Genomic DNA, 14,757 nt, shown 5'->3' with positions numbered 1-14,757 from the left:
ATGCTGTCTCAAAAATGGATAAATATTGTGTTTGTATTTTCGCAGATTTTGGGTAGAACAAAAGAAAGAGTAAATTTTACACAGAGGGCTGTCAAGCTTCAAAACTTAAAATTAAGGATAACATATATATTCACAAGATTTAAAAACCTTTATATATTATTTAACAGTTCTTAAAACTCGGTACCAGTTCGAGAGAAAGGGCATTTACGAAACTCTCTATTGCAGAGGGATGAGATTGTTGTTCAAAATCTTTGGCGTTAATCCATTTTTTCGTAAAAGCATTTGTTGCCGAACTGTGCACAAACATCGTTAAAAAGACTTTCAATTCCGGATAGTTGTACTGGAAATTGAAAAAAAGGACTATTGGTATGGTAAGAAGATATCCACGATCATCTCGCACGACTGTCTCTTTAAGACATTGTATACACTTAATGAAAACCCATGTTTAAAATATTGTACGATTTTCGAACAACCTTACACTTTGTCCATCAATATTTTTTTTTACATTTTAAAGAAGCTGTTCGACAAATTCATCACTCATGATAGACACGTAGTACTGTACGTATTATTGGTCTGAAGTAATTGGTTTTAACGTCAATATTTTTTTAATGGAAGATTTTTCTTGAAATAACTTGAGAACTAGTGAATGTTTTCGAATGAACTTTCACGAAAACACTATGAGGCACGTGATTTAAAATCCGTAAGGCATTTTGGTAAAAATAGGTTTACTGATAAACACTTACCCTTGCAGCTGATACAGGTCGGAGAAATATTTGCACTTGAATTATAATGGAGTTAGGGTATCAATTTTCGGAAGAAATGTTTTGTGTACAGACAAATAAATATCATGAAGTTTGTCAGAATGTCAAAAAGTATGCTGAAAAAACAAAAAAAGAACATATTTTGATACCTATTCCTTCGCAAAACTGAACAAATTTATCAAATTAAGAAATCATTCTGATCTGACTTTAATCAATGCATTTTCTAAGGTAGTTGAAACAAAACAGAATGTTATCCCTTTTCACTTTGCATGATAACTGTGTTCAATTAAAAAAAAAAAAATGCTAATTCAATAACAATATAAATGGAAACCTGAGCGCACTAAGAGTTCGATCGATGTGGATTAAATATGAAGCCCAATCTGAATGAACATTGCAAACACATTAATTGATATCATGTTGATAAATTTACAATGGGATTAATCAAGTTATTGCTATAAATATATAAACAAATTGTTATCTTTTGAAGTGATGAGTGTAAGGAAATTGCCCATTATATGTTTCGTGAGAGAATAGGGCCTATCAGTTCATGAAATCATCAGGAAATTAAACCATACAATTAATCAACGCTTGGAAGGCCATCCTACTGGACTATTAACTGTACTCCCAGTTGATCATACCGCATCATATCTTGTGTCTCTCCTACTGTTCAGTATAACTAGGATGGTGTTTCAAGTGTTTGATAAGTAAATACAATTGCATAAATGTTTATCTGAACAGGCTAATCATTTTGAGGATAGGGTTATCAGCCCATAAAATCACGGGGAAATTGATCACCGCTATTTACTTGATCTTCTTTTGTGTTTCTTGTACTGACAAATTCTGTACTGAACAGTAGTTTGTGAGCTTCACTTTCAGGATTTGACTTTGTCCTATGCTGATGGTAATCAGAGGAATGAGAGCGCTGAATAAGGAAATGCCTTGATGGTTGGAGAATGACCCTACCCAATAAAGTTCGGTATAATATATTGATTTTAGAATGGCCAAACCTTAAACAGTTCGGTGTTAACTGTTTATTTCAGAATGGCCTTACTCAATTCAGTGAGAACAAAAACAAGGGAATAAATCAACCCCATAGAGTTCGACATAAACTATTTATTGGAATATGACCCTACATCACACATTCGATCCGTGTTTATTCTGGATCGAAAATATAATCCGATTTATTCACCAGAAGAAGGTCATATACCGAAGTCTACCAAATTCTGGATAAAAATATAACTCCGTGTGTATTTATCAGTTCATCTCAATAGCTAAACAAAACAGAATATTCACGAGCCAGAAAGAAAAAAATGAAAAAATGGGGGAGAATTCAATATTAAACAATAATCAAATATTTGCCTTTAGAAAATAAAATAAAAGGTATATTTATGTTTTCAATACTGGATTATTTAACATTATTAAATTCTAAAAAAATCTAATATTTTGATTTTGTAAAAATGACTCTCCAATTGGGGAAATATCTCTATTGTAGAATGTACAGTCATTTTCTATATATAATAGACACCAATTGGAGATTACAGACATTGGAGATATCAGAAGTTGCAGAAAACAGCAGTTGAAGATGTCCACAGAGTATAACAGCTGCTGGTTGGAAATAAAGTTGGGGGAAATAAAGTTGGTATGTCAATATAATATTGATATAAATTAAATGATGTAGTCTTCTTAGACTATAAAAAATGTATTTTTTTGTAAGCAGTAAGTTGTAACCTAAATTCGCGTATTCCATCGGCGTTTTCACTTGAATGAGTGCAATCTTAATCAGTGACATTAGATACAACTGCGGCAGATTCAAGATTAATGTTCAAGAATGCTCACATTTTATAACTTTAAGTTAATCGAATATGTTAGAGAACACCCTTGTGTTGTCACTAGGTACATTATGATAAACCTCTCTGAAGTTATCAATATTTAACCTAGTAACTAAAAGACGTACATAGATCTGAAGTGAAACCCAATTTTATTGACAACTTATCCAATATAAAACAATTGGAAGTCTAAACTGGGTTCCATTTTTTTGTAGATAGACACACTAGGTATTTCTCCCTGAAAATATAAATGGCATTATGCTTTTATGTGTAAATACGTTGATAACAATAAATATGAAATAATTGGTCACTTGATCCAGGTTAGAGCCATGTTTCTTATTGTATTACTATGTGTCGTAGCTAAGTGAAGTATTTTTTTCTGTTTAAAATATAATCATTGAATTTCTAACAAATAGATTATTAATTTAATTGTTTAATACTATATAAAATATCATAAATAGGCATTCATTTGTACCATATCACATATCCTTATACACATGTACATGTATGCGTGTATGTATGTGAGTAAATAGCAATACAATCGCAGAGATAACGCAATCTAAGGATAATGTAACAATACAACATGAATTTGAGATGCCGATACCTTTAGTATACTGCATTTTATGTCAAGAAAATGAAACATAACAACATGAAAGTGTGACGCCAATACATAACTGTTTGACGCCAATGTCGTAAATGTAATGCATTTTATATCACAAGAATGAAAAATATAACATTGCTGTGTGACACCAATACCATAAATACTGTATTATATCAAGAGAATGGAATATTAATACATGAATTTGTGCTGCAAATACCTTAAATACTGAATTATATCAAGATAATGAAACATTAATACACGAATTTGTGACGCCAATACCTCAAATATACCGCATTTGGTATCGACTAATTGTTACATAGCAATTGAGCGTAAAGATTAACATAGCGTAATACGGGATAACAAGATCTTCAATACACTGCAATTTAAATCAATGATCTTTAAAATTTTAAGGCTATGTGATTCTTAACATATTGTGCCTTTTATAGATAGTTAAGTAATGCAGCTTTTTTGTGACCCCGTTATTGTAAATAACCTGCATTTTATATCAATGTATTATTAAATAGCAATTCTACATACATCTTAACAAAATGTTCAACTTTATAGGGAATCAAACAAAGCAGTATAATTTTATGACGCCTATACAGTAAACTGCATTTATAGCAGTGAAGTAGATACTGTATTTATATCAACGAGTTATAATATCAATGCACTATTTAACATCAAATTTACATAATTCTAAACATGGAGTAGACATTTTAAGAGAAAGACACAATATAACATGAATGTGTAACACCGAATCTTAGATTTACCGTCTATTGTATAAAGTCATTACTGAATACCAAATGTACGTACGTTTCAACATAGCGTTCAAGAGAAAAACACAATTTGAGCTACAGTGCATTTCATATTAATGGATTATAAGTAAATCAACATAATTTTACACATAGTGTCCACTTCTAAAGAAAATTAAACAATACAACGTAATTTAGTGACATGGTTATCTTTACAATTGCATTTTATATCCAGGAGTTATTAAAAATCAAGTCTACATAATTTTAAACATATTGTTCAATTTTAAACATTTTGTGTGACGCCGATGTCTTGAAATGTCCTGCCTTTTATATCAACGATTTATTAAAGGGCAGGTCAAGATAAATTCTTAACTTAGTGACAAGTCCTGAGGCATATTAATGTCCACTGGTTAAAAATATTGTAAATCGTAGATCTAGTATATCGGGCAGGTTAAAATCTCTCATAAGATTCACAGGTGTATCCTCTGACTAATCTATTCACGCCGTTTAAAATAAGTTAACTACACTGAGCGAGGAAAGTAAGGCACCCATTCCCTACGCAGTTTTGAAGGCATTTATGTCCCTTCGGACAAGATGAATTTCTTAGAATCTCTTTTGTTCGCTTGTCAGTTTTCGAAGTTTAAATGTTCTGATAATGTACAAGATCATTCTCAACATTCTCGTATTCTGCAGAGTTACTTGTTAATTGTTGTCCCGCTGGTAATTGCTCATAGTCATCCTTAGCATCTGCTTTCGTTCTGGCATCAAGCGTTTCGTATGAATTCTCGATGTTGCTTTCAATGTCTAAAATTAGATATGCATTATAACATTATTTAGAAAACCTTTAATAAATATGCATACCTACTGAACAATAACAGTTATACAATGAGATTAGGGTTTTCACGTACCACGTTGATACCTAAAGTTATAAACATAAGCGAGGCTTAAGCGTTTTGGTATAATATTAGAGAGAAAATCGCTGATCCTTTAACTTGTGCGATGAGTAAAGTACATGTGGAGAGATGATGAAGCCATATACAATATTTTATACTAGGAAAGACTTCAGGACGGTTGCAAGAATGATTCTTTACACTATAAGCTGTCGTTACAATCGAGTTAAAAGAACTTAGTATACTATACTGAGCTAATATTTCATTTACAATTTCATCATAACAAGGCCATGTTATGAAAATTAAAAAACCCGTCTTCCTAGTTTATGTACCGTTTACTATTTAATGAAATATCTCGAATCATTGTAGTGAATTGTAGTGTATTAATGTCTGTACAAGAAGCTATTTTCTGTGTATTGCTGGCAAACAAAAACAGGACAACATAATTTTACTTCATATTTCCATAGTATGCAGATATAAACATTCAAACACCCGTCTACAATTTGACAAAATAGTTAAGTCTGAAGAACACTTTGAAGGGAGAATCAAACCTTTTTGGGCAAAAACTTACTTTCTGTAACAATCGAAAGAAGGTTGAATCGCTACATTTGAATGCTTATTCAATGTTCGGACCATTCGAAATGTAATTAAATAAGAGCGACTAATAATTGAAAAAACAACAACATTTGTACTTTACACCTTTTCACTTTCAATGTTACTTAAGCGTATTGATAATAAACATATCAAATGGTAGCGTTCGTGTAAGAAATTATTGAGTAAATTGCTTTAATTAGTTGATCCTACAGTTGTTTTGATTAGTTGCTGCGAATAACTTTAAAACAAGAAGGGCTCACTAGTTGAACCTTTTGTGAGATTAAAACTATAATCAAAACGGAAACACGTAAAAGAAAAGTCGTTCAGAATGACGGAAGGACGAAGTAACGCTGATAGTTTTTATCGTTTTAAGGGAGCTTAAACAATCGGAAGCAATGTTAATAGATAAGGCTTGTCTCTGTAGTGATTTTGTAATACGGATATATTTAAATAAATTGGTAAATCTACTTCAATATTTAAATGATAACTACAGAAACAAGCTCAGTAGCCAAAGGTTTAAACACAAACCCCGTTTAATGGCACAGGCAAAAGACATAGAACACTAAAACAAAACAATCGGTCGGTAAAATGCAAATTAACTGGGGGTTTAAACCAGTTTGCATGCACAACCTCCTTATAATCAATAAAAAAGTAAAAACCTAAAAGGTAAATCTTATCAAAGTATGCATTAACTTGAGGAAACTTCATAATAAAACAAATAATAATAATAATAATAATAAACTAATAGGTGAACCCCAAGTACTTCAATGATTGAGGATCCCAACTCTACCTGCAGACGAAGTAAAATTTTAAACGAAAGAGACATTACAAGCACGAATATTCCTTTTAATCCAAAAACGGCTTTAAAGATAACCTGAATCTGCAAAATCTTCATAAAATCAAAGCACTGAACGTTTAGTTATGTAAGCACTCTATATTCAACCTCATATTTTGTATGAGGAATTCATCACCAAGAACAAGAAGGCAAGTACTCTTCAACGTATTGCCGTTATATCCGCGTTTTAAATAAAATCCAAGCAATTCATTGAGTCTATCTGCCCATCCATCTGCTGAAAACATTTTAAATTTACCAAATGTCTTTAAAACATTACTGTGAAAATCGGCATGAGCAATACTATTTGCAATCAGCGATTTTAGACTACTATAGTACTTTGATATAATATAATAATGACCATTAACACATTTTGAGAAAGTCTTCCTTAATTTATGATATCCAAAACCATGTTTGACAAGGTTTTTTTTCGTCATAAGTTTACTGTTAGAGCTGATAAGTGTTGACATCTGTACAAATTCTAGCGAATCTTATCAACTGTTCAATACAAACACCATATAATGGTTAACTTGGATTATCTCCATCTAAAGAAGGGTTATTAATTATTTTGAAATTAAATCATCACGTTTATCAAGATTGTTATTCAATTTATCTTCCCTTACTTCGAGTTGCAGATCTAAATAGGATGCTTTAAAATTGTATGTATTAAATTTATTAAGATGAAATTGTGAAGTGTATATCGGTTTAATATTATCTGTAAATACCGGATTATCCAAACTAAGAATATCGTTAATGCATCTAAAAGTGTTATTGAATTTATCAACAAGGGCAAGATCTCCAGACTTAGTTATTTCCAACATATATTCACTTTCATAGCATTATAAAGAGAGGTCTGCGAGTTAAGGTGCATAGAATGCACCAATTGGAGTGCATATTGTTTGCTTAGATAAACATTTATCGAATTGTGGGAAGAAATATTCAGTACATAAGCTTATACTTCAATGACATCTATACGAGTACAATACATATATTTTTCTGAGCGTATATTGGTAAAAAAGCTTTTTTAAGTACATTACTTCATGATTACCTCTGTCCGTCCTTTGTGAAGATACAACAGTTTGATTAACATATTCGATGTTAAAGTCTTCCGTTGGTTTGGCAATGGACCTTAAATATAATATTCAGGCTTAAGAACATTAAGTGTCGGTAAGGTCTAGTGCCTTTTAACAGTTTCTTCGTATAAACGTTAGGCTACTTGAATTGTCACTGTTATTTTCATACATAATTACAATATATGAAATATGTTGTCAATTATAATAGTTGTGTATTATTTTATGAGTATATATCTCATGCAGTTCGAAGACAAAATGCACTAGCATATTGCAAGGCATTACTTGTATTAACCAGTGAATACCTTCGAACTATCAGAAAAGAACAATCAAACATGTGTATACAATACAACCAGATGGCAAACAATTATGAACTTCGATGCCTTTATTCAGTGTGTAAGATTGTTACATTCAAACAAATCTTTTCGCAGCCACTAAACAATTAACATTACTAATCACACTTTGTTTTCTTTTCGCCTTGTATCACAGACTTGGTATTACCGTTTCTTTACAAAGACGAATATGCCAACGGTAATAACTGCCAGTACTGGAACTCCGATTCCACCTGCTATAATTGCCCCCAATGACAAATACTTCCAGCTTTTCTTTGATGAATCTGAAGCGTATAGTAAATAATAAAAGTTGAAAGTTTAACAAACCTACGCATACATATTAAAAGTGACATGCCAATATTTAAGATTTGATATTTGAGGCCATTTAGAGTAAAAAACATCCCGAATAGATTTTACCCAAGCCAATTCAGTGCCAAGTTAATCACATAGTAGCTACAAAAAGGTGATTTAGTGTCAAACGTACCACTAACTGGCTCTACAACACCTAACCTAGTACCAACCAAACTAATGTGCAGCGCTAAAAAGGCTTACTCAGTACGAAAAAGACTACCTTTTGGCAGCAAAAAATCACATTCAGAATCAAACAAATTTATAAGCAGTACTAACTGAGCCTACTTAGAGCCAAATAGACTAAATAAATTGGCTAATTCAAAACCCACTTAGAACCAAGCAAATGCATGCTACTCTAAATTAACCAATTCAGTGCCTTACAGAACGCATGCAGGTAACCATAAAGCTCATTTAGAGCCAAACAAACACAAGACACTTTTATGAAGACTACTCATTACCGATAAAGACCACATGTCCAAAGTTGATTTTTAACGAGGGTAGACAGTTTGCTTTCAGTTGATAACGATGGTAACCAAGACAACAGTCAAAACTCGTTTTACTATATTTATCATAACTATTTAGCACATATATATATTGACTTTAATGATTGTAGTGAGCGTAACGTTCATATGGTCGTGATTGCGTAAAATTGCATCAGATATTGTATTAAGCTTTGCAGATTTACAGGAGGTAAGAATCCGTACGCCGCATAGTTCATGCATAGCCATTGAAGGATAATGCGTGGACATTTTGAACTGTACTATCGATTACGAAAGTCAGACCACTCTCACCGACCATCATGCCAATGAAATCGACATTATTTCCAGGACTTTAATGAAAAACAAATTGCTTACGTTCATAATCTTATATAAGGATTAAATTGCTCATGTCATATTTTAAGAGTCTTCACTTTACCATATTTTTATTGATGCAACATTGCATTTTCTACGAAAACAATTGGACGAAAAGTATTACACTCATATTGTCAATAATTTGGCAATGATATCTATACTTTTTGTAAATTTTCTGTTTCAGTAATAGCAAGCATAAAATAAAGAATGTGACGGCTCAATTGATTATGACCAAAGCTATGAAAACGTCGTTTTAACGATTGTAATACCATGATTTAATTATAAGTAATAGGGCGTAAGACAAATGTTTAATTTAATTGTCTACAATGCAACTTTCTTGGTACAAATAATCTTGAATCCAAATTAAGTTAGTCAATGTAAGAAAAGGGGCTCATAGGAAAGAAATTCGATTTTATCCTGCTATCACCACTTGCAATGGCCATATGAGAGCGTGCCGATTAAACTTATTGATATCATCGTCAAAAGTGCGCCTATTGGTATGAGGGTAGTACTTCACTATCACTATTACCTTATAGATTTTCTTATTTAACATTATTCATACATTGAGATATTTAGCTTGATTTGTCGAAAATTTTACTTTGTCCCCTTTCTAGCTTAAGCATTTCGTATCCATTCCACCGGCGACCAAACAGGGTTACAAAGTTTATGGTTACAATATATTGGCCACGTTTTACCAAAAGCAACTTCGCATATTTCACCCTGAGGTTATGGAACTTGATATGAAAACGAATGGCAATTGCCTTTGTCCGCTTTCTAAATTGAGTATTTTTTATCCAATCTTTAATAAATATAGTTAAATGTTTAATGGCATGATAGTTTGAACAACTATGATTACGAAAATATCGCACTGTTCTAGTGTTTGTACCTTAATCTTCGAAATGTCAAAAGTGACCATATTCGTTGTCCTCTCTTTCACTGGTGTAATTTATTAAACAACAGAAAAATAACCTTGCGAAAAAAGCGCAGGAGGGTAAAAATATTGGTTCAAACTTTGTATATCTTGATTTTGAAAGGTTTAGGCTGGAATAAACATTGATTTACGCAAATCTAGAAGTACTGTCGGAATGGAGTGCATTGTCCATTTGAGCTGGGGAGGGAGGGGAGCCAGCGTAGTACTGAGCATTATTGTCAATAAAACGTGTCCATCAAACTTCAAATACATACAATAATTTAACTTCACTCTCGCCTCAGAAGCATGTTAATATTCAGGAGCATGGTTCTTCAAAGAACATGAGATTAGGCAGGATGCAGAGAACACCTAATCCAGTCTATCTAGACAACTAGTTGTTTGTCATTTCGAAGTTCATAAATTGTAGCAGTATCATAATTTCATATTAAGCAGCTTGTCATTTTAAATAAAAAGGCAAATTCGCGTCATAGATAAAAATGGCGATTGACTTACGCACTTCCCTCAATTGTGCATATATTGATCGTCAAAATATTCACTTTGTTAAAAATGGCCGCGTTACGTCTTCAGGAAATAACGATTAGTGTATACTCGTAAAATAAGAACCGTTTTGTTGTTGTTTTTTCTGCTGTGACATATAATAATGTTTTCGTATTAGCAATTTGTTAATTTGTTAAGATATAAAATATTATCTTCTTATTGTGCCCTGTAAAGTGAATTCTGTAACTTCTGGCTTCATTTCGCTGTAGTAGCCTCCCTCGACTTCAATACACAAAAGTACGTAACACATTCATACGCGCAAGCCATTCCATATTTCGACATTTGACAAATTTAAATCAAATTGAAACCGAAAAATAAAAAGGAATTATAAGATAGGCAGGTATATAATAAATGAAATATTACGATAAAACGCTTTTATGGTGCCCTGCATCACGTATCGTTCGATGAGTAAACATGTATCTGTCACGACCTGCGGCCTTGACGGATACGTGTTCACACACCGAACTCGACGTCATACACGTCACCACAAAAGCGTCCTATCATAATATACCCTGTGTAAATGAGGTTAAAAAAGAAAGTTTGTTTGGGATTTGTTATTTGGTATAAGTCAAATATTTAAAGGCCTTAAACCTGGCGATTGGCTGTAGTATAGAGCTGCTGCGAGTTAAGAATCTTAAACAAGTAATGCTATTGAAGTAGAATTTGTCATTTGTTAATTTGAATATGAATTAGTATCATCTTTTTAACTTCTTTAACGTAGTGGGGTACGTTGCTTAACAAAATTCGATTGCATTTTTATACTGGTTGCTTAATTAGCCAAAAACCAACATATGTTATTTAATCACTCGAAAGGCTGGATATAAGGCAATATAATGGTAAGCAAAATATAGGAAGTGCCCGGCATTTAACGGATTCATTTTTAGTATAATATCAGTCAGTTAACGTATAAAAACGTGCACAATTATATGTAGACACGCAGCTAATCTTCCGCACATTACAATATTGGCCCATATTTTTAAAATGAGTATTGCAGTAGCTATATGCGAATATTAGGGTATCATGACAGCAATTTCCATAACTTTATGATGAAAAACGACAGTCGAGTGACGGTAAATATTTAAAAATTGTGTAAATAATGATATTGCTTAATGGTGTTAGTAAGCGTCTTTCTGCACTAGCCGACGACGCCGATATAAGGCAATTAAGCAATGAATGGAACATACATGACACATCATTCTGGCCAATTATCAAATATTTGAAAAATATTTTATTTAGAACATCACTTTTGACTGAGCAAAGTATCCGACAAAAGAAAATAAACTTAATAAGTTGAGTTATGTTATGTTTCGAGATAAAGCCTGTATCAAAGTACATAAGTCAAATGAAGATATCAGTCATGGTATTAAACCAGTCATAAATTAAAAAAAGGATCGGTAAAATTAAAAAAGTTGCTACGATAAAATGAATATGTTCGCTCTTACATGACTTAAACAGTACTCTGTACATGTTATAATATTGTAGACAGTGTTTACAATATTACATTAAAATCTTGTCAGTATTGCAGCGGATATTTTTTCCCAGTATTACGCAGTTTGGATGCATTGCACTAGCTCAAGAAAATCAGTCAATACAATTTTATCATTATGCATTGCACTTGATCATATATCGGGAGGACAAACTGGCGGTAACCTTAAGTGTTATGAAGGCAACTTATGCAAATAATGCAGAAACAATAAAAATGGTAGTATCATGCCAGGTATACTGTAGGTAAAACGTTGCTAACCCGATAACTTCCAAGTAATTGTGAAGGACCTTAAAAGGTTGCTTAAAATATTCTATTATTTCAGAGCATTATGAAAGTGAAACTCACATTGTAACACTGGTATTGAAACATTTAAAATTATTCTTAAGTTCATGTATTTAGTTGAGATAAAAAAAAAACTAAGTATGTAAGAAATATAAGCAGAACAAAAAAGTTTGGAAGAATGAGGTTTATAATAACTTTGCGATTACCTGCCGTTTTATATTTTAATGCTGCAAAAAGTTAATTGAAATATTCATTACCTTGTGGAACTTTAGGACAAACAGCAGCTTTGTAGCCAGCAGTGCAACCGTGGAGGCACTCTCCAACTTCAGATGAACACCTTGAGCCAGGTCCACTTTGGATACAATGTTTGTCACACTCATTTTCGCACATTTTCCCAAAGTAGTTTTCTGGGCAACCTTTGGTACATTCTCCAAGTATGTCACACACTTTTTCAACGCAAGTCTCACTGCAATATTCGGTACAGTTCGATCCATAGTGTAGGTTTGAAACACACTCTAAACAATCACCATTATATCGATTGCATATTCGACAGGAGTCTTGGCATCTCTGTTTGCAAAGCTTACCAAAGTAGCCGTCAGTGCAACCTTCTTTGCATTTACCCGAAACTGAATCGCATTGTCCTTCAACGCACGTAACGCTACAATTAAAACAATCACCATATTCATTCGGATAGTATCCTTCTTTACATGCAACACACTTTGTACCATTTGAAGACACTTCGCATGATTTACAATTATGTAGTAATGAGCAGGGACAGCAAGACCCATTGTCTGGAAAATATTCATCGCTGACACATTTATCACAGTTTTCAGATGTGGCGCATTTGCTTTGTTTACAAACACAGGCTTGGCTTGGGTGAGTGTGTCCTGTGATGCAACTTAAACATTTTCCTGATTGCGAGCATTTGTAACAATTTTCAGAACAGTTATATTCACATTTTTGTCCAAAGAAACCAGGTTTGCATGAGTCACAGTTAGTCGCTTTTGAACAAGAATTACACGGGTCCAAACACTCATAGTCACAGTCGTTTCCAAATTTGCCTAGGACACAAGTATTGCAATATACGCCACTAAACAAACCATTTCGACATAAACATGTTCCAGTGTTTATTTCACACTTAGAATTTAGACATCCTCTACCACAAGTATGCTGACACATAGATCCATGGTAACCTGCTTCGCATGATGAGCAACTGCTTGCGCTCGCACATGTCTTGCAGTTTGATTGACATCGGAAGCATCGATCATCGTTCCTATAGTAGCCTTCTAAACAATCATCACAAGACGTAGTAAGCGCGCAGGTACATCTAGAATCTTTACACATTTTACATACTTCCAGGGATTTAAAATATCCAGGTTCACATGTGTCGCACTGAACTAAAATGAATAAAACAAAATGATACAATGGCTGTTAAAAACAGTACAAACAATTGTTTATTGATTTTCTGATACGTGTACTCGCCGTAAGAAATATAAATGTGATGTATTTATATCCAAAGATACCTTACTTTAAGTGCCGTGCTTGAGGTAGAGAGCGAATGTCGCCAAAGAACCGTATACCGCCCGCCCAGGTGAAACACTATTAAACAAACTTAAACATTAAATCCATAAATCAGTGTACACACTTTTCCATCCTGTGTCAATATTTGATATGAATGCTTAATTGCTTTTTTGATTCATCACATGGTGTATCATTAGTTTTTAATCAATTAAGGAATGGAGAGGGGAAGGGGGATGTGAATTTATTATTTATCATCGACGTCTATTTTCAAGAAGTATTGGCAAGATTATTAGATAAATTGTTATGCAACGTTCATGACGTTGAAGCCTAACGACTCAAGTAACCGAAAACATGTATCATTCTTTCACTCAGTCTGAATATCAAGGCAGATAGACTATGCTTCTTAAGGTTATGTTAACATATTTCACTTTACCTGAAAACAACAGTCCAAACATAACTCCGAATTCAATAGCTCCAATCATCATGCAAATGAAAATTCAATGAAATTCTTTAAATTGAGTGCGTCTATTAAAGTTTTTTAAAACATAAAACACACTTAAACTCTACAGATGCTTGTCAAAAAGCTTCAATGGAAAATTAGTTAATGTTAAATATAAGTGTGTTTAAATCACGTAATATCAAAACAGGAAGAAGAGTGTTAAAGTTAAGTGAATCACTTTAAGGCAATGCAACATTAGTTTTATATATTTGCACGCGATCGGAATTTGACGACATAAATTGAATACGTTCCACAAACGAGCTAGTTTGGCTAATTTACACCAACTAAACCCAACATATTATTATAAGGTGATGTATATATATATTTTCCCGATATTGGAGTAATTGTAGCCTTTGGGCTGTAAGCTAAACATAATTATAATCGGAATGGTCTTGGCTAGTATAAGTTCAAATCGCAAACAATATTTGTTCAAGGGTAACATGCAAACCGAACATTTCTTTCAAATAAAGGTCAAGATTAACAAAGAAACAACAACATATGAATATGCAACGAATATCAGCTATAAGATGTCGAAGGCAATATGCAGTTTTAATGTTTTATCGAAGATATGTAATGGTCATGATTTAGTTAGGCATGTAATTTTCTAGAATATTGCATTCTCTTCCAATCAATTATTAGCA

At 32.9% G+C, this 14,757-nt stretch overlaps 1 protein-coding gene across 4 annotated transcripts; it reads right to left on the bottom strand.

Annotated features, from left to right (window-relative positions):
• Positions 1-1,187: 1,187 nt before the first annotated feature.
• On the bottom strand, positions 1,188-14,235 carry LOC128206266 (cell death abnormality protein 1-like). Of its 4 annotated transcripts, XM_052908622.1 has the most exons (6): positions 14,051-14,179; positions 13,625-13,695; positions 12,354-13,493; positions 7,828-7,942; positions 7,305-7,384; positions 1,188-4,744 (listed from the first exon to the last, which is right to left on the bottom strand). In XM_052908622.1, exons 3-6 carry the CDS (start codon positions 13,438-13,440, stop codon positions 4,581-4,583), a joined length of 1,446 nt encoding a protein of 481 aa, XP_052764582.1. In that variant the 5' UTR covers positions 13,441-13,493; positions 13,625-13,695; positions 14,051-14,179; the 3' UTR covers positions 1,188-4,580. The 4 variants fall into 4 exon arrangements, with proteins under 4 accessions (XP_052764582.1, XP_052764581.1, XP_052764583.1 ...); XM_052908621.1 differs by lacking the exon at positions 13,625-13,695 and having other exon boundaries at positions 14,051-14,235; XM_052908625.1 differs by lacking the exons at positions 7,305-7,384; positions 13,625-13,695 and having other exon boundaries at positions 4,680-4,744; positions 14,051-14,235.
• Positions 14,236-14,757: the final 522 nt, after the last annotated feature.

This window comes from Mya arenaria, chromosome 10 (assembly GCF_026914265.1).
Source record: "Mya arenaria isolate MELC-2E11 chromosome 10, ASM2691426v1".
Lineage (NCBI taxonomy): Eukaryota > Metazoa > Mollusca > Bivalvia > Myida > Myidae > Mya > Mya arenaria.
This window is presented reverse-complemented; position numbering and strand designations above follow the sequence as displayed.